Source organism: Gossypium raimondii, chromosome 6 (genome assembly GCF_025698545.1).
Source record: "Gossypium raimondii isolate GPD5lz chromosome 6, ASM2569854v1, whole genome shotgun sequence".
Classification (NCBI taxonomy): Eukaryota; Viridiplantae; Streptophyta; class Magnoliopsida; order Malvales; family Malvaceae; genus Gossypium; species Gossypium raimondii.
This window is the reverse complement of record NC_068570.1, coordinates 28088930-28110462: the sequence shown is the minus strand read 5'-3', so window position 1 is coordinate 28110462 and position 21533 is coordinate 28088930. Positions and strand designations below refer to the sequence as shown.

The 21533-nt window shown below is 33.2% G+C and overlaps 1 protein-coding gene across 1 annotated transcript; it reads left to right on the top strand.

Annotated features, from left to right (window-relative positions):
- Nucleotides 1-3334: 3334 nt before the first annotated feature.
- On the top strand, nt 3335-7002 carry LOC105773524 (uncharacterized). Its single transcript, XM_012595502.2, has 10 exons — nt 3335-3593; nt 3687-3770; nt 4340-4459; nt 4662-4804; nt 4895-5042; nt 5157-5240; nt 5552-5667; nt 5766-5845; nt 6294-6384; nt 6516-7002. The coding sequence occupies exons 1-10, from the start codon at nt 3335-3337 to the stop codon at nt 6741-6743; spliced, it is 1353 nt and encodes a 450-aa protein (XP_012450956.2). The 3' UTR covers nt 6744-7002.
- The last annotated feature ends 14531 nt before the right edge of the window (nt 7003-21533 follow it).

Sequence of the window (21533 nt, the reverse complement as noted above, 5' to 3'; positions counted from 1 at the left end):
ATTTTTGGAATGGAGGAGTTGGAAAGATTTTGGATTTTCTCTGTATTTTAATAATGAAAAATCTTACCAATTCTTGCCATTCCACTGATTTCCAGCACTTCCTCTCCATTTTCTTACCTTTCTTCAATCCTTTTTGTTTCATCATTTCCTGCAGTTTGTAAGTGAAATCGGTAAACCTTACCTAATTTTCTTACTCTTCTGTTTTATTTTTATATAGATATGTTCTTAACTGTCTTCCATGGATCTTCTGAGATTTGCTTCTTGCTGTATAGTTCCAGATCCTTGGTTAGGAGCGGCGGAAATATACACGCAGCGGCGAGGTCCGGTGACCTTTCAAAACTTCAATCAATTCTGGCGTTTAACCCTTTGGCCGTTAATTCCCGAGATAAGCACTCCTGAACTCCGTATCCTATTCTCTATTCTATTCTTCTCTATCCTAAATCCTTATCCAATCCTTCCTTCCTTCGTTGATTTTATTTTTATATTTTCTTCGTTTTGGAATCATTGCTGATAATTTTAGCTATATTTTGTATTCAATTTGGTATAATTTGCAATATCACTTACCCACGCATGATTTCGTTATTCCATTATCTAAACTGAATGTTATCTGCTCTTGAGATTTGATTTTTGATGGTCTCTTAGGCAGTAGTTACTAATTTGATGGCTGCAAATTTAGCCTTTGCTTGAATAAGTGCCTCATAAAACAAACATTGAATACATTGCCCAAGTGTTTGGACTAGGGCTAGTAGTCACATGAAATAAATGTTCTTACGTTTTTTATTTGGATTAGTCACAAATGAAAATTAATGAAATAGCATTGCTCAAATTAGCAACACCAGTTCAATTCAGATTCTGGGTTCTTTTGGTTGAATCCCCATGCTGGAAAATGTTGTTGAACCCTAGCTTGTGCTATTTTTTATGTATATATATATTTATCATTTTCAGAAGTGATTAGTGGATTACCTCAGCTAATTTCACTGACATGATTGTATTCTGGGAGCTGCCTCCCAAGTGTTGCTTATTGTTTCTAGTGACTACAATGTTAGGCCATGGGGGATTGATCCGGTGTAACTGTATGAACTGTTAAAATTAAAGCAAAATATACTTGTTGCTTGAGATGTTGCAATTGTTGTGAATGATGCATAGCCTGATTAGCTCTCTACTAAGAAAGAGGTCCTCTGTTCAGAATTGTACCATGCTCAAACGATGTGCATTCTGCACTTTTTGAATGATTTGTATTGTATATATTTATTGAATGAAATTCGGAATATCCTTGCATCTCAACAAGTCGCACCATACTGTGCACCAAAATGGGCTGTTGAAGGTTTACGCAGAATAGTAGCAAAGAAGATGCCTGATGGATTTGCCGTTGTAGCACTTAGTCCTGGTGTGATAAATACCGAGATGCTTCAATCTTGCTTCGAAAATTCAACCTCGGGATATCAGACACCTGATGCATGGTATTTTTTTTTAGTAAGAGTGAATATGTTTTTTCCTTGGTTTATGTAGTTCTGCATTTTTGCCGCAATGCCAATTTTATTGTATTCTGGAGTCATATAGAAAGGAGGATGCTCACATATGTTCCTCTTCGTTTTAAATTCATCAACAACCCATAAATTCAAATAGTTTTCGAAAAACTGGTCCTTTAATTCAACTCATTGGAAGACAGGTCTTTGAAGGCAGTTACAATGATAATCTTACTGCAACAGACAATGGTGTGTCCTTCACCGTTTGATGAAAATAGAGCTGTCGTTTTCAGATTCAGTTTATCTCGTAGTTATGATAAAGGCCTTTGAATAATCAAATCATGAATTCCCTTGCATTGCATATGAACAAATTGTATCATTTTATATCTGTCCCATTTCTCTAACCGCATGTCTTATTCATTAGCATCAAGTTCTTATATTATGTAGACATTGTAAGGTCTTTTTTTGGCTGAAAATTATAAGAGTTTACTTGCAATGACTCATTGAGTATTGCCGGTACATCGAAGATCAATTTGTATCGAACTTTTTTGTAACTTTGAAGCTAGTTACTTGGGTACAGATGATTGTATGATAAAATATTATGTCGAATTCTGATACTTTTCTAGATCTTGTTTATTTACTTATTATTGTTTAATCATAGGGCTATGGAATTTATCTCTTGCAATATATGACTTTTGTACCTATGGTACAGTTATTGAAAGAACCTTGTTTTGGAATGTCAGTTATCGAAAGAAATCCATATTTTTATATTCCAGGAGGGAAAGCATAGTTTGTATTATCTAGCGTGTTACTTTGCTTTTTCGAACTAATTTTAAAATTTTAGCATACCATTGTCATCATTTCCGGCAAGTGTTTTAATAGTTTTTTATAAAATTGTTTGAATAAATGGAATATAGATCATCATATGTGTATGAAATTTAAATATCTTCATCTGACACATCCAAACGTAAAAAAAATGTTTAAAAAAGTATCGTTGATGAACAAATTAAATTTGTAGGTGAACAACTTGGCAAAATTAATAATGCTTTGGAACAATTTACTGCAGATAAGACACCACAATTTAAAATATAAAAAATTATTAATATGTATATTAAATATATGTAAAAATAACATTTTCAGAAAATATTTTCAGGAAATCTGCCAAACAGTAGAAAATATTTTACACAGATTCATCCAAACACCAGAAAATATTTTCTGTAAATCATTTTACAGAAAAGTAAAATATTTTCCAGAAATCATTTTACGGAAAACATTTTACTGGCAAACAAACGGACCCTAAATGAAAATTTACATTTTTACCTTGAGAATTTTTGACCAAAAATGGCTATGGAATAAGCATTTTTTTTTCTTCCTAACTTGGACGGCAAAGATGGAGAATTTGAGAACACCTTTTCTCTCCACTAACTTGTCTATTTAAACATATATACATATATATATATATATTAGAAATTTTTAATGAATAATACTTTTTGAGTTTTTGCATATTTAAATATTTATATAATTTTCAATAACTCTTTTACAATTTTTTAAAGTTTTTATTTATTTATCCAAAATGAATCTAAACAATGTTGTTCAAATTTATTTATATGTACATTCTAATTATTTTTTTAAATTATTTTTGAAAAATTAATTTTATTAGTACTGCACGAGATAATTTTAGTAATTTTATTAATCATGAAAATTAACTATCAAATCAATCAACTGCTAATTTTTATTAATTAATAAAACTAATTAATATTTTTTGAATCATTAAAAACTCAATTGAGTCAACATTTTTTATAACTGTCAATTAAATTTGTTATTTAAAATTTTCTTTTTGACCTCATATATGATTAAATATAGTATAGATGTTTAGTGAGGCGAGTCAAAGTTTGGGTTCACAAGTCAAATCCAACTCAGAGTTCAGACGCATCAAGACTACGACCGAAACATATATTCATGGTGAGACACCTTTAACAACCCTTATTAACCTCTACTCTCACAGCTGCTTCAACACAAAACCCAAGAAAAAAAATAAGAACATGCCAGCCCAGGATGACGAGGAGCAGGGCCAGGTATTCTTTGATGAATCCGACATAATCCACGAAGTTGATGTCGACGAAGAAGGTTTCGGTCTCTCTATCTAAATTTACGTTTCCTTAGTTACTATATTCTTTTAATATTATTTGTATTTTTCTTTCTGTGCGTGGGTTTATTCAGATCTTCCTGATGCTGACGATGAGGATGATATTGAAAATATTGAGGATCCAGATGATTCTATTCACATATTCACTGGCCATACGGGTATTAACAATTTCTTTTTTTAGTTGTTGTTTTGTGTTTTCATGTTCAAAGCTGGGATTAGATTTCGTGGTAGCTTCAAACGGCTTAACTTTATTGTTCAGACCTTGATTTATCTGGATTTTAAGTTTAATTTGAAATTCGATATTAGTTCCTGAAAATAATCATTGATGTTTGTTGAATTTTAATTTGCCATACTATTTTTCTTGAGAGAAACTTGCTTTGATTACCAGCTCAAATGTCAAAACTAATCTGTGTTTCCTTAAAGGGGAAAATAGATCTTAGAATTGTTTACGAAATTATTCCATCAATATAGAAATGGGAACTAGAATATTTAGAAAGGGTTGTCCCATCAGATTATTGTAATGTTTATTCCATCTCAGTTTACTCTTTACTACTAGCTTCCTTCATGAAGGCTATTTTTCACAATAGATGAACATCAAGCATCATTACGAAAGTTTGTAAGAAAAACAAAATCCTTATGAAAGTCATCCTCTATGCGTCTAAAAGAATTTAGAGTGAAAACTCACCAGAATTTGTACAGAATCTTAATGCAATGAATGTTTTTCCAGGTGAACTTTATGCAGTTGCCTGTAGCCCAACAGATCCAGTGTTAGTGGCTACTGGGGGTGGAGATGATAAGGGGTTCCTTTGGAAGATAGGTCATGCTGATTGGGCTTCTGAGCTCCAAGGTATGGCCATGATACAATACAACATCTAGACAGTTCACTCTCTTTTTGCAGTACAAGTTTTTCTCTTCAGTGATTTATTGAAGCCAATATTACTTTTGCATTTTGCCAAAGTGGATGTGACACACACATCCCTTTGACTTTTCTAACATTCTTCATTTCTTATGCTTCTACTAAACCTCTTGTAAATGCAACGCCTGTGCAGGCCATACCGATTCAGTCTCTACTTTAGCCTTTAGCAGTGATGGACAACTACTTGCATCTGGAGGTTTTGACGGACTTGTTAAAGTTTGGGATACCTTTGGAAATTTCAAACGCACACTTGAGGGTCCTGGAGGTGGCATTGAGGTAAAACTACATAATACTTGGATGCTAACTACTCTTAATATTACATGTTTTCTTTGGAACTTAATTAATGATGGACTTGTTGCCTGATAGTGGATTAGGTGGCACCCAAAAGGTCATCTGATCTTAGCCGGATCTGAGGATTGCACTGCTTGGATGTGGAATGCTGATAATGGGAACTGTCTTAATGTATTCTCAGGCCATGATGCCATTGTGACCTGTGGTGATTTTACCCCTGATGGTATTAACTTTTCATTCTCTACTATTAGGTCATTTGTTTTGCTCTTCTTTTTCTGTTTTTGCATCTTGCTTTCTGTTTGAGCAAATCTGATAAGTATATATGTGATTTAACTAGGCAAAACAATATGTACTGGTTCTGAAGATGCTACATTGAGGATCTGGAATCCAAAAAGTGGTGAAAGCATTCATGTTGTAAGAGGTATTCTACTGAAATCGTATTTTAGATGTCCTAATTGATATTTCAGACCCAACCTGATTATAAGGTTATATAAAAGAGCATGAACTTAATTGATTTGAGAAAATACTATTGAAATCAAGGAGCTAAAGAGATATGCAGTTTGACCGCAAATATAGTAGCATTGGAATCTTCTGCTGTCACAGCTAGCTAACGTAGTGAACATGTTCACAAAAAAATATCATTTTTTTTTGTAAAAGAGTTCATATTTTTTATTTGCTCTCATTTTCACAGTCCTCTTTTAAATTGTTGATAGTAATTTTTTTTCTCGTTAGGTCATCCATATCATACAGAAGGACTGACGTGCTTGTCTATAAGTTCTGATTCAACTTTAGCTATTACTGGTTCTAAGGATGGCTCTGTTCACATTGTGAATATCACAACTGGGAAGGTATGGCTTCTACAAGAGATCGATTAGTTCTTAGTTCGAAGGATGGCTCTATTCACATTGTGAATATCTCTAACTTGCAAATATCGCCATAAATGCAGGTTGTTAGTTCTTGCTCTTCTCAGACAGGTTCAACTGATGGCAATCCGGAGTCAATTGAATGTGTTTTGTTTGCACCAAAGTATGTATATGATGCTGTCTCTCTCTCTATCAGCTAATCCAATACTTGTTTCACTAGTTCGAATGTAGTTGCCATTTTTCATCAGATAATTATTTCTCTTAAGAGTTTTGGTGAATCCTTGATATTATAACGACAACAATATCAAATCAGTTTGATCAATTCCCTAAACCTACTTGGAAAATTGAAAGAAAAGCAAGTGTTTTGGTTTCCAACTTGAGAAATATTTCCCATAAGATTTTAAGCAAACTGACAAAGCTCATTGTTGAAATAAAAGGATTCTTCTAAAATGAGTTCAGCAAGGCCACTCAAGGGAATGCACCCTAAAGTTTGCCTAGTGGGGTTTAGAACAGCTTGGGGATACCTATGGTCATATTACCATAGAAGCCTGCATTTCTGGCTTTGTTTTTGTATGACTGATTTGATCTTATGTTCAAATTATATGCGACAGCTTTCCTTGGGCTGTTTTCGGTGGCATGGATCAAAACCTTACAATTTGGGATCTACAAAACTCATCACCACGTTTCATATGTAACCACGAGGTTTTGGAATCATTTCAACGTGTCTAATATTTTACTCATTATAACTGGTCAACATAAGTTAGCTTCATGGTTAAACGTGGTTAATTTGGTTAAGTTTAATTTGTAATGATGTGGTCAAACAAACTTTGCAGGAAGGAGTGACATGCTTAGCTTGGCTTGGAGCATCTAAATTCTTGGCTACTGGGTGTTGTGATGGGAGAATATGCATATGGAATTGTCTCTCCGGGGAATGCATCGAAACCTTCAAAGGGCATGAACATGCCATCCAATCTCTCGCTGTATCTTCAAATCTGGAGTTCCTTGTTTCTGTTTCCATGGACGGCACTGCTCGTGTATTTGCAATCCGAGATTTCTGTTAGTTCCGAGACCCTCATGCGGTGACTTATTGTATAGTTGCTCAGAAGCATGTATACCCAAATACTTGTTTTGCTGTAATTTCTCTTTAAGTTGGACAGTAAACATTTACAAAGAATTATCCCCCAAATGTATTGCATTTATGGCTGCATCTTTTCCATCCGACTGAATATTTTTAACTTCTTTCATGTACCACTCCCGATGATTTTGTAAATATTAATATGGATGAAGTGAAATCCAAACTTTTCACTGGGGTTAATTCAATTGGAAATCGAATATGGGACAATTGAATACCTGTCTTGTACGGTTTTGAACAAGCATTTTGCTGGTAAAAATTTGATTTAAATTACAAAAGTACTTAATAAAATTTATGGTAAATTGCATTGATGGTTACTCAATTATTGATAATTTTATTTGTCGCTCAATTATGAAAATTATAAATGGTTGCCTATGTTTTAAATTATCTTTTTTGGTCACCCATTCATGAACCATTAATGAGAATATGGCGTTGACTATTTTTTAACCGGTATAATAATAAAATTAGTCTTTAACAATTATGCATTATGTTAATTTTATTCTAATTCCAAAAAAAAATTAGCTCTTAATTTACATACATTATGCCAATTGGATCTTGAATTTCATGGTAGTCGGTACCGTACTGGTACCAGTAGCATTGGTCAGTACGTACCATTTCGATCCTAAACTGGTACGTTTCAGCCTATTTCGGTCAATTTTGGCTTATATCGGTGACCGCAACCAGACGTGTGAACGTCTAGACTGAAAATACTGCAGCAAAAAGATATATAATAAAGCAGCAGTGTCGTAAGTATATGGGACCAATTTTAATATAGTAAAGTGTTACAATGAAACACTCCAGGAAATATTCCAAGGATCATACCCAATGGATTGCGGATTGGAGAAACTTATTATTAAATTAATTATCGAAAATAATTATTAATATAATTGAGTCACGAATTAATAGTGTTGATGCAGAATTAAAATATTAATTAAATTAATTAACCTAAAATAACTAATGAAATTTCTTATTCCTAGTGTCAACGATGCGAGTTCTCGGCCTATAATTGATTAAATCCCTAATTATCAATTAATTTGCTAATCATCCTCAATTGAGATACTTACCACTCTTAACTAAGAATACCCTTCTGGTCTCATCTTCACTAATGGTTACCACCTAAGTCACCTTTTCAGTATCTTCCTAGGCATACAAATATCCTTTCAATCTCACCGCTTGGCACAAGTTATACTCGACAGGATACCTTCTCAGTTTCACCTGTCTAGATATTCTACTAGAGGCGTCACTCCCTAATATACTAAGTACTCTTGATTAAACACCCAATTTTAAATAAATAATTACTTAATCAATAAATTAGTTCCATACTAAATCATGCAAGATATAAAATACACACAAGAATTTATCCCAATATTCATACGATCGTTAGTTGATCAAGTTAACGAAATATAAATAAAGGAATAAAAGATTAAAGGAAAAGAGAATACTCATTAATAAATAATTGAAGCACAATTTTGGAACAATTTCCGTCCGCAATCGTCTTCACATTGGAATAAAAAGATTTCGATTAAGCGAACATAAGAAAACAAAAAACTAAAAATAAAAGATTGTTTGACAGCTCCTTAGGGCGAATCCATAGGTCGACTCCCTTCCCAATGAGGCTATAAGGTTGTTTATATAGACAAAAAAAACTAGGTAAAAATCCAAAAGACTAAAGTGTCCCTTCAATTATAATGTCAGTTAGGGTTTTAGGTTGAAAAAAGACCCTTAATTGTCTTAAAAATCATAATTGTTGTGCACAGGAATTTTTGGCTACGTAGAAGCCGATGTCGTGACACTGGGTTCCGGTGTTGCAACACCTAACCGATGTCGCGATACCCAATTTTAGTGTTTCAACATCGGCTATAACACCCTCACCCAACCTGATCATCGAATCTGGGTATGGAGTGTCACAAATAGACCCGATTTGAACTAAGGACCAAAGTATTAACTAAATGAATTTTAAGCGAATTTTATTAAATAATATATATGCATCTAAACATAATCCTTAAATGAAAGTTTACTAATTTAAATTTTGGACTCAAGGGTAACTACTTGATTACATTACATTCGAACCCTAGGCGAAGTCTCTAATGTTTCCCCCTTCCCATGTGCATGGCACTTGCCAATGAAGCTTCTTGGTCCAACATGATTTGACTGGATGCCTCCCCAAGTTCCTTAATCTACAAATCCTACAACCACAAGTCAAACCTTTGTAAGTTCGAAAGAACTTAGTGAGTCTCTATAATACGCTAAAATAGGCCCCCTACCATACAAGAGTTTAAATATAAAAAAAGCTAAACACGATTAACTCCCAGCTCAATTTTTAGAGGTCTTTCTCTACCTGAAGTGGCGGGTTCTAATTTATTTTCAAATTTATTCATTGGTAGATAGATCATTAAGTAATATTTTCTTAGAAAATCCTACCAACCCTTGGTAGTCTCAACGATTCTTCAAATGTTTCGATATATCGCTAGATTATGTCATTCCTTTACTTGTATTCTTTGATCTAATGATTCCTAGTATGACATCTTTTATCCACCATGTCCTATTTTAATGGCCTTTTGTCCTATTCTCCTAAAGGCCCCTAGGTACATCCCATTTGGCGATCATTCCATATTTATTTAATCCATAGTAAACTATTTTCCTTATTATAATCCTGTATAACCTACTCACATTCCATCCGTTGGCATGACTAATAAGGTCCCACGCCACTCTGGTGGACCGAATCTCGCTTAGTTTAAATAGTGATCAGATTACTTCTTTGTGATTTGCTTTAGTCACATTACCTTACCCTTAAGCGTAGCACGCCCCTCTACTACAGACCACTATGGCCTATAGTACTCAGCCAGCTGTCACTAAGTAGCCATCTCGGTTCTCAAATTCTCTTTCAGACTGAATCTCCACATAACTAGTCATTCAGCTGATACTTCCTCAATGATTTCCCCTTAAAAAGGATTAGTCTTGATAGGCATATCTATCATGCGGTATGTCTTTCTTTTTCAATGGGTTCTAACTAACCCCATTTTCCTTGTAGACTAACCAACGTGATTTATGTTAAATATCTAGTTTACAGGGTTTCTTTAAGTACCCTCTGGTTGTGCATAATGACAGATCCTTATCTGTGATCCTCGAATAAACATTTTTTTGGTTGCCTATACACCAGACACCTACTAGTGTGTCATTTTCCATGACTATTTAATGTTGAGTTACCACTCTATTACTATACTGGCTTTTATGATTACTGTTCAGGCGAATTGTCTCCCATTTCTACTACATTTTCCTTGTTTGGCAGATTCCTCAAGCCCACTCGCCAATTTGCATTTTTTCCCGTATGTGTGACTATCCATAATTACCATCCTAGCATTCCACCCCCTTTTTAATGTTCCGACGGACTTTATTGGTTGTCATCTCCTAACTAGGGTCTTACTTTCTTTCACCCAGTGTTTACTGTCATAGCAGACTACCATGTGTTTAGTGTCCTGGCAAACTATCTCGTGTTTATTATCCTGGCAGACCTTCTATGTTGCCATAGTCGAGCTATGGTTTTACACAGTATATCCCACGTTTAACGTCCTGGCGGACTCCATTGATTGCCATAGTCGAGCTATGGTCTTACGCCTCGTGATTTACGCGTTTACTGTCCTGGTATACTCTACTAATTGCCATAGCCCAGCTATGGTCTTATACCTTAAACCTATTGGAGGTGTTGCCCTGAAGGACCTTACCGATGCCATGGTGTCGCCCCATAAAGCCTGCTAACCATCGTCATTGTGTTGCTCTATGAAACTTATTATTCGTCAATATCATCATATCTTGAATTCACCTTGATGCTCGAACACCGAAGTGTCCCCTTCGCAAGGCCCTGAGCTTCACACATCACGATTTACTCCTAGTAATCCTAAATGGCAAAATTTTAACGGAATTCCAATTTTCTTTTTCCCTACATCTCCACCCATTCCTCCAATTGTCGTTCTATACCTTAAGGCTCTAACACTACAGTGTCCCCTCTGTAAAGCCCGAAGCTTCGCACATCACGGGTGCACAAAGTAATGTCATATGACGGTATCTAACAGAATCACCATTTTTTTCCCATCCAAACTTCATCTATCCTTTCAAAAATTTGCCCTTATCATGCATACAACACACATTATCATTATGCATGCATCACACGAGATAACATTTCCATAACTAACTACTACTAAATGATTTGCAAATGACTGGCAAGTTTCTACAACAGCATGTATCAAATTTGAGGTAGGGTGTAGAGACTCACCTGATGCTTCTTCGCCTTATCAACTTAGCTTTTCCAAAGGCTAAAGCTTCCCTTCTCTTGGTAGCAACTCTTCAGATTTTCTACTTTTTCAACTAATTCCTCATGATCATCGCTCCATACAGAGCTTTCCATGGCCATCACTTCCTCGAAGCAACCAAGAAAGATAAAGAGGAGAAGAAGGTGAAATTGATTCGAGAAGAAGTCTCCCAAGGAAGTCATTTCCTAACTATTTATAGCCTTTCCTACATAGTCTTCAACCGTTTAGAAACCATCCATCGACAATCATTTTATCTCCTACTAACAGACTCATTGGTTCTAATCTAATCGAACTAGATTTGGAACTCACATATGTTCAAACCTACCTCTATATTTATCAATTTTTTTGGTAGAGACTGCCAACTTATAGCCTCTTTCAATTTTAACCCTTAACTATTCCAAATTTTTGGGTTTAAGGGAAACCAAGTGTAACACCAATGCCTGTTTCATCCTAGGATTTTATTTTTCACTTTGATCTTTAGTGTTGCGACATTAGATGCTTGTGTCACGACATGACTGTCGTCTTTTGTGTTTTATAGGCCTAAAATGGCTGCCTGCACATTCAAATAGCCTATTAATCATTCTCAAGGCCCAAGTTGGCCTAAGGGTCATGGAAACACTAGAAAATGCGTAAAAATGCTTATTTTGCTTATAATTACATCTAAGATACTAAAACGGGAAACAAAACAAAGCAACATAAAGCAACTTGAATTAAGCTCATTAAGTGTCGAAAATAGTCTAATTTTCCACAACGAATTGTGGCAGACCAAACTTCCCCACACATAACTCGTTACTTGTCCTCAAGCAAACATGACAAAAATAAAAAAAATAAAAAAAAACAAAGAAAAGATAAACACTCAATATAATTAAAGTGCTTGAGCTTGCTTCATACACGAGATTAGATCGAAACACTATAAATAAGATGGTGTGACTAAACACATAGTTCTTGTAACAACTCATTTTCAGTGGTGTCGAAAACTGTGGTTATGATATGGACAATGGATTAGGATCGAAAAGCTTTCAAGTTGCGAATTTGACTTAAGGCTCTAGACCAGATTGAATAGAAAATTGTAGCCTTAATACCTAAAAATAAATAACAACTTATTAGAAGAAAATAATGAAAATGATAAAAATGATTTAAATAAAAAAGAAAATAGATTTAGTTTGGAAAAATACTCCTAATTTGATTAACTTTGATGTTCTTAGAGCTAAAGAAAATGTAAACCAAATGGATTTTCAAATGCTTGAACTTGGAAAATAAGAACTTGAAGTGATTAGATTCAAGACAGCAAATAAATAAAATAAACAACAAGTAAAACTAAAGAAGAGATGAAAAAGATGATGGGTGGACGAAATTGAATATGGAAGATGGAGTATGGATAATTGAATAGACGCCCTAAAAAGCCTTTGGAACATCCAACAACTCTCTTCAATTAGTTCTAATCTCCCCTCTAAGAAAGAGCTCTTGGCAAGTTAAAGCTTGAAGACGATCCCCAACAATCTAAGAAAATTGTGTTAAACAACTTCCAAAACAAATAAGAAACAAATCTTGCAAAAAGAAACTGAAAGAATATATTTTTTATTAATAAAAAACTCACAGTATGTCCTAAAGATGGTGGATAACACTCCTTTTTATACTACAAGGAGGTTGGATAAAAGAGAAACAAATTCCTAAAATTGTGGAAGACAAATACCTACAATTTAGCCAAACAAATCCCTAAAATTGTGGAAGACAACTTGACTTGACTAAGCTTATTAATTGGGTCATTAACAGATTGAGCCATTAACAGATTGGGTCAAACTAAAACTGAAAAATAAACTAAGTCCTAAAGTGATCCAAATAAACTCTAGTTGAAACTTCAAGATGGGCTTATGGACGTCTTTGTGGGCTTATTTTGCATACTGGATCCATTCGTTGCAAGATTGGCTCGTTTAAGCTCGTCATAGTGATCCATTTTGTTCCAACTCCAAAATGTGGTTTCTTAGACCAAGATTCAGAATCTTGTTTTCTTTTGTAATAGCTTGGTTTTTAATGATGTCTGAAACAGTGGTTCGAGACCACCAAATCCGACGAGTAAGCTCATAAATTTTATTATTTAATATTTACGAGTCAAATATGGTTTTAAAAAGATTTTTGAATTAATAATTTATGGCTTATAATGAATTATTAGGTTTGAGTGATAAAACCCTAGTTCAAGTGATTTTAGAAAATGAGATAACAGGACCTCGTTTCTATAAACCGATCCATAAATATTTTTATAAATATTTACGGAGTGTCATTAAGGTAGTATTAAAGTTACGTTGGAAAATTTTAACGTTTTAATAGTTAATTAATTAAAAAGACTAAATTGAAAAAGGTGCAAAACTTACTAATTATAATAATAGAGTGACTAAATGGCTTGATTAATAAATAAGGAAGGAGTTAAGTGATAAATATGTCTAAATTAATGGATGAGGCGGCATAATAATAAAATAAAAAGAAACAATGGCAAAATTGTAATTATATTGAATTAAATAAGACAAATTGAAATTTAAAAGCATTCTAGGCTTTTCTTCTCCAATTTTCGGTTTAAAACAGAGAAGAGGGAGAGCACAAGCTGATTTTCATATTTTTGCTGCAGGTAAGTTAAATTTAGCTCCGTTTTAAATAATTTTTATATTTTTAGATTGTTACAATTAAGTCCAACTAAATCTTACCTTTGTTTTTTTATTTTGTTAAAGATTTTGGATGTTTCCATTGATGAATAAATATGATTATTCATGTTAAATTATGAATTTGAGATATTATTTGTTAATTAAAAGTATTTTATTAAGTGATTTTGATGAATTTCCGATTAGGGAGTAAATTATTGAAATGGTAAAATACAAGAGTTTGTTGTGAATTTATTGTAAAATGGGCTGTATTGAATGCCATTAATATTTGGATAGCTTTAATTTTTATTAAAATGGTTAATTTGCATGTTTTGAGTTTAGGGACTAAATTAAATAAAAGTAAAACTTTAAGGGCAATTTTGTAAAAATGTCAAAAGTGACCAAATTGCAGGAAATGAATTATTTTATTGTATAAATTAATAAATTGAATGAAATTATTAATTTAGATCAAGATTGGATGGAAATTGAGAAAATAGAAAATTACAAAATGCCCCTAAATCTTGGTATTTTTTGCAATTTAGCCAGGTAAGTTCATGTAACTAAATTTTTATATTTATATGTTTGAATTGAATGTTGTATTTTTGAATTTGTGTAAATGTCATATATATGAAATTGATCATATATCCAATGATGTCTGATAAATATAAAGTCTCGTTTGAATAAATAAAATTCGATGGATACTAGATTCTCAAATTGGTTGTGGCCCTGCATATGTTGCAGACACACCACAGCTTAAAAGAGCGTCTCGATATTTGGCCCTCTCGAGCTTCCCGTTATATGGTTCTTACGAGCTTTTCGTTATATGGTTCTTGCGACCTTCCCGTTAATAGTTCTTCGAAGCATCACGATCGGTTGGGATCCTGCATGTGTTGTAGGCACATCGCAGCTCTTATAAGTATCTCGTTATATGGCTCTCAGTGAGTTTCCTGATTAAAAGCTCTTCGTGAGCTTATCGATATGGCTCGCTTGAACTTCCCGATATATGGCTATCCGGAGCTTCCCGATTAATGGCTCTTCGGAGCTACCTGTTATTGGCTCTTATGAGCTTCCCATTATATAGCCCGGATAAGCTTTGTGTTAATGGCTCACATGAGCTTCCTGTTATATGGCTCGAGAGAGGGCTTCCCGATTATGTGCTCAAATGAGCACCCCCGAATATGAATTGACAGATTTCAGATTCGTACACTTCATGTGTACTACCTTTGTATCCATTGATATTTTAAATGATTCAACAGGTAAAGTTCTGTTATGAGATAACATGAGTTCGAAATGAACTATTACCGATATATACCTGAAATACATGGAAATGATATTTATTTGATATATTGAAACATGACATGGAAAATATATGTATTTGAAACTTGCCTGATAATTATGTATATTCATGATTATGAACTGTTACCGGAATAAATATACACGAAATTCATGAAAATGATGATGCATGAAATATTGATATAATGAAATGAATGATATATGTTTATGAAGAAACGACAAGAGAATGATATGTATCATGACATGTAAATATGTGACTATCTTTGATACGTTGATACAAGGAAATTATGTATGTTGAGACGAGTAATAAACTCAAGTGTGACATGTCGAGAAAATAAGTTTATCAATGTTGAATTTATATGTAATATGCGCAAGTACGCTAACCAGTGTTGTTGCCTGATGCTTAGGCAAGTGCCAAGCTATTGATTGAATGGTAATATGATTATTTATATGATGCATTGAATTGGTAAGTATTTAAGTGAAAATATGTTAGTGCTCATGAAAAAGTGGTAAGGTTTAAATTATGCTAGTGTATGATATTCTGAGTCTATTTTCGATGATTTTTATATTGTTGAGATCGTTGTAGCTTAATCTAGCTAACCCGTGAACTTATTCGTAAAATTGTTAAATGTTTTAGATTATTCCATTGATGAGTTTGTGGTGTTTTTGAAGTTTGATGGTAGATTGATGAACTTGTTAGCAAAATAGGAACATTTTGTGAAGTAATTTTAATTAGTTTTGAATTTAAGGACTTAATTGTTATAATTTTGAAATAGGCATGGTATAATTGTAAATATTCAGTTGTTAAGGGTTGTAGAGGGACTACAATGAATTCTTCTGATAACATGTTAAATTTGCTTATTTTTTGTGTTTAAATCGGTTAATTCTTGAATTGATCCCTGCTAAATTAGTGATTTTATATTTTAATCCTATCAGGAATACGATTGGGATGATATGAGTAAAAACGAGTAGAAAAGAGCTAATTTGCAGCATAGTCAATAAAATGGGGCCGAATCAAAAACTTGGAAATAGTCAAGGACTTAACAGATTTCTTTTGACCTTGTAAAAGCCAAAATTAGAAGAAAATCTGATTTTATTTTTATTTAATTCTAATTTTGCGTAGTGGGTAGTTAGGCAAAATTTAGTAAATCAATTTTATATAAATAGGGCATCTGTGGTAGCTTAAAGACACACTTGAATTTGTTTAAGCAATTAAATTAAAACATTTTTTCCCTTCCAATTTCATGCGTGTCGGTATTGCCATTCCATTTTCATTTGCTTGTTTCTTTGCAAATTAGTTTAATTGCTTTCCAAATCCCTTCCATTTCCAACTTTCACCATTTTTCATTCAAATCCACTCCATAACCAATCAAAGCATGATTAATTTCATGATTCACTAAATTCTAACTTAGCTTTAGGCCGGTATTCTTTCCGATAAAGAAAAGTGAGATATGTATCCGTACTAAAAATCCTTCCAATCGGTATTCACTATTTTTCCTAAATATCGGGATTGACAAATTCATCCTTCAAGTTAACTCTATTTTAAATCAAAAAGTGCATTGGGTTAGAGTCATGTTTGCGGACAATTGGGGAAACAAGTCGATCGTGTTATATTTAGATCTCCGAGAACAAATGAAAAGAGATACTAATTGAGTTTAAATGTCCTGCGCGGTTGAGGCCGTTAATTCGAGTTAGGTTCTTCAGAGCGCAAGGCTATCGAAATCTTGAATCGGGAACGTGTGTATCTCGGTTAGATAATTTGTAAGGGTTGGTTTATAGGTCATACCGGGACCAACTATGAGAGGAAGATTTAGCGGTTAAGACATTTTTAGCCGTTATAACCAGCTTATTATTTGGGGGAGAAGACTAATTTCGAGGATCAGTTCAGAGATCAGAATCCATCGAGTCTAGGACTAAGGCTTATTTTTTCTGTTATCAAAACCCAAATTCATTTTCTAATTTAATTTTACTTTTGATCTCTTTAATTGCTTATTTCTACTATCTTAATTATTTAATTTCTAGACATTGCCAACTCCTATAATTTATTTAATTTATTTTTGAGTAGGTCTATTTGAGTCGTGGGCACGACTATTGCCTTGATTATTGGCTCGACCGAAATTCTATTCATAAGAAAAATACAGAAGTTGATCATAATTTTCAATCCCTATAGACTCGACCCTACTACTCTTTACTATTTTTTAGAGTCATTTTATTGTAGGAATTGTTTTTGGTGGTTTCGACACCCATCATCTTCTTAGTGGTTATTAGGTTAATCGTGAAAACTTTGTAAGTTTTAATATAGGGACTAAATTGCATAAAGGGTGAAAATTTTAGGGTAAAATCATAAAATGATAATAAAAAGGTTTATCTACAAAAGTTTAATTTTTTAAGTGATTTTAAATGGTTAATTGAATTAAAACTATTATTTAGACCAAGAAAAGAATCAACCGAAAAATAATCGCGGAAAAAGAAAGTTAGCGGAGTAGTCGTCGACATCGCGTTCGTAACCATTTTTTATTAGGTAAGTTCGTATGTTGATTGATCTAGTTAATTGCTTTTTTATGATTATTTACTACTATACATGTTGTGAATGGGTTAATTGATTGATATATGGTAATTAGTGAATTTGACTAAATTAGTGTATTAGTTAAATTGATAATTATGTATGAAAAGTGTGAAATATATGGATGTTTGCTTGTAATGGTTTGAAAATGAATAAAGTTAAATTAATTGAATGTGTAATGTGGCCTGTATGAACCTCGTGAATACTTAGGATACAAATGACATGTCATTAGGGGTATTTACCGTTTCGGGTGTTGGTCTTGAATGTCCTACCGATGGCTGAGGTCCTACATTTGTTGTAGATTCTCCATAGCTCGTGTGAGCAACATCGTGTAGCCTAACATATCGACCCGCAACTCATGTGAACAGACCCATTTTACAACTTATGTGAGCATATATAGTTACAGCTTGTGTGAACATCGCTCTTGAGTATCCGACGTTATTTCATTTGGCTCATCGGGTGATAAATGTATAAATGGAAATGGATATATGAAATGGCTATATGAAATTAGTCATGTGAATGGATGATTTTGATATGAATAATTGAAGTGAAATGTATTATGTTAAATGAACATGGGATGAATGAATTGAGTTCAATATACATTTTCTTATAAAGGTATCATGTCATGGTTATGTTATATCTTGTATTTATAAATTCACTACCTTGTGAGGTTTGTGGTGTGTATAGGAAATGAGTGAGCTTATGAGCTAATTAATGAAATTATGCATGAATTGTTTAAGTTGATTCCTAATCGGTAAATTTATGTTTAAGTTTTATGCAAACTTACTAACTATTGATTTTCTTACGTCTCTTGCATTCTTTCTTTATAGATAATCGGAAGTCATGGTCGGTTAGAAGCTTAAGTCGGAGCTCACACTATAAGTTCATTAACTTGGTGGAAGTTTTGATCATTTTGGTTTTGGGCTATAAATGGCATGCACTAGGAGTTTCTAAGTTCAATTGCTTATAATAATGTTGTTTAAAACTTTGGTTATGTAAGGTTTGTGGATGTGTACATAGTTGGTGCTTTTGGCTTAATTATGTCTATATATATCCGCATGAGCAAGTTGATTCATGCCTTGAAAGATTAGTTTGAATTGTGGTAAGGTGTTATGACCTGAATGTTAGGTACTTGATGGTGAATGTGATTGATGAATGTGTATGGTTTAATGCTTGAATTGTGGTGCCAATGAGGGCATATTGGTTAGGCACTTAGTTTGAATGTTTTTAGTATATTTTGACATGTTTCAATGTGTTTTAAATAGGTAAAAAATGGATTGAAATGGTATGGCTTGTAACCTAAGAAATGGTAATTGAAATGGCTTGGTTTTGAAGTTATTTTAGGTGCACACGGCCTAGGACATGGTTTGCCACACGGTCGTATGCCATACACGATCACCCCACACAACCATGTGGCCTATTTGATTTTTAGTACAGGATTGTCCACATGGTCTTATAGAGTTACACGGTCTGGCGACATAGTCATGTGACCTTTAGTTACATAGACTCAGGTTGTGACACAATTTGACCACACAACCATGTTTTTGAACCACACGATCTAGGCTCTATTACATGACCGTGTGACCCCTATTTTTAGTTTTTTCCTCATTTTTATTTTTTATTTCAAATTAGTCCCTACTTGTTTCTAAACTAATTTTAGGGTTCCAAAATCTTGATTTAAGTCTCGTTTTCGTATTTATGCTATGAATAGTGAACGATTATTAGCTTTTTATGCTTAATTAAATACTTTGAATTGTGTTAATGTATTATCGTCTTGTTAACTATTGTAATATCTAGTAACCCTAATCCGAAAATGGAGACAGGTTAGGGGTGTTACAGTTCTAACGTGATAGGTAACTCACTCATGATTTCTAGAGTTAGACAGGTTCGTTTAATAAATTACAAAGTAAACAAACCAAAGAATGTCAAGCATAGTTATCCATCAAAACAAATACACTAATATACATTTATGCTAAAAGAAAAATATAAGTGGTAAGAATTTTCAAAACCCAGTTCAATTTTCATCCATGCCGTGTATCACCTAGGTCACATAGGACATTTCGGCTTGTAACGGTCTACAGCTTAGGTTGGTTCAGATTTCAAGAATAGGCTCGACAAAATGGGTTAAGCACAAAAATAATTTGACACATTATGTTGTTCCCAATACTCCACCAATGTCCCAGTTAAGCTCACCACCTTATATCCACTTCTCTCACCTTCCTTTTCTCTCTATTTCTTAAGACACAGTATAATATTAACGAGTACAATCATTTTAGTCTTTTGTGCTAAAAATGAGTATTTTCTTCTTCTTCTTTTTTCTTTTTTTTTTCACTTTGCTTTTATTTATTCAGGATTTTCTTGCTTGCCTTTTAGCCTTTACAAAGCTTTTCTTCCAATCGATTTTTTTCACTAAAGCACAAGCTTGCAAGAATCTTATACTCACTATACTACATTGTTCCTTAGTTTTCACTCTCAATATTTTTTCTTTATTTTGAAACTTCTGCAATGTATCTACCTAACCCTTAATATCGATGGTCTAACGTTTAAGTTTGGGTCGTGACCAAGAAAAAAGATAAAAATAATATGAAATAAGCTCATGGTTTCAATTATGGTTCTTCAAGAAAATGGAGTTAGGCTCAAAATAAGGTATTAGGGGATTCATGTATCGGGTCGACCTTTTTTTAGTTCTAATGTGTCTACTAAATAATGCCTTAGGTCATCCCTAGATATTTCAATACATGGATTCAATTAACCAAGTTTATCAATTTTACAACCTATATGTTCAATAAGGACTAGTTATCAATGCAATTTGAGAAGTCCTTTCACTCTTGTGAAAGTTGATAAAAACCTTCAGTAGGAAAAGTTGAGTGGTAAAAAATTCACTGAGTGAGTGCAACTTTAAGTCTGCAATAATGATAAATTAGAGAGTGTACTATGAAAGAGAATCATTCTCTAAGCAAGGCCTCATAGATGTATGTAGATATTTATGACATTCCTGTTGGTAGCATTCTTTACTTGTTGCTCTTTATTAAACACATTATTCTAACAACGCTAGTAACATCTTGTTATATTGGTTGTCAATGACACATTTACACTGTATAACAATATTACTATAGAGCTCAAATTTTAACATAAGAAGCTAGAATATTTTAAATATAACCAAGATTTGGCATTGTGGCTAGAAGCTAACCTCGATGATGACATGCATATCAAATTTTTTTGTGTCGAGTCCAATGCCCACTTAGAAAGCAATACATTGACAGTCATTCAGGTACATTGTAACATACACTTGCAGGGCTATTTTTTAAAACTGTAATAGTAGAAAAACTGGCAAGTATGGGATTAAAGCTTTATCCATATGAGGATATTGTCAAAGATTATATGCAACAACAAATAGATTTCCGAGAGGAAAAAATATCTAGACTAGAGCTTTGCCTTCAAATCATTAAGTAGTTGGGGTTGTGCCTTGAGCAATGTAGAGAAAAAGTCACTATAATGGTTTAGGTGGGAAAAAATGTTAATGTAATAGGTCTAGCCAGCAATTCGTTAATGGTTTAACGTTTGAGTGACCATTTTGAACAATTTCTCTAACAACAGTAACTAAATTGACAAAAAAAAATTAGAGTGACCAAAATATGAATGACGTTATTTTAAAGTGATTTGGAATGTAGTTTGCCCTTTTATTATTAGTATATTAATTTTGGTTATAATTATAATTATCATTGGTCATGCAATAACTTTTTGTGAATTATTATATTTATGATTTGTAAATTTATTTCAATATCATATATTTACCTATCAATATATAAATTGTAATAAAAAGTAGAATCGTAATAATTAATCATTATTTTATGGAAATTGAGACTAAAAAATTTAAATGAATTAAAACTATTAAAAACATTTTCTATAACAAGGATAATTTAGTA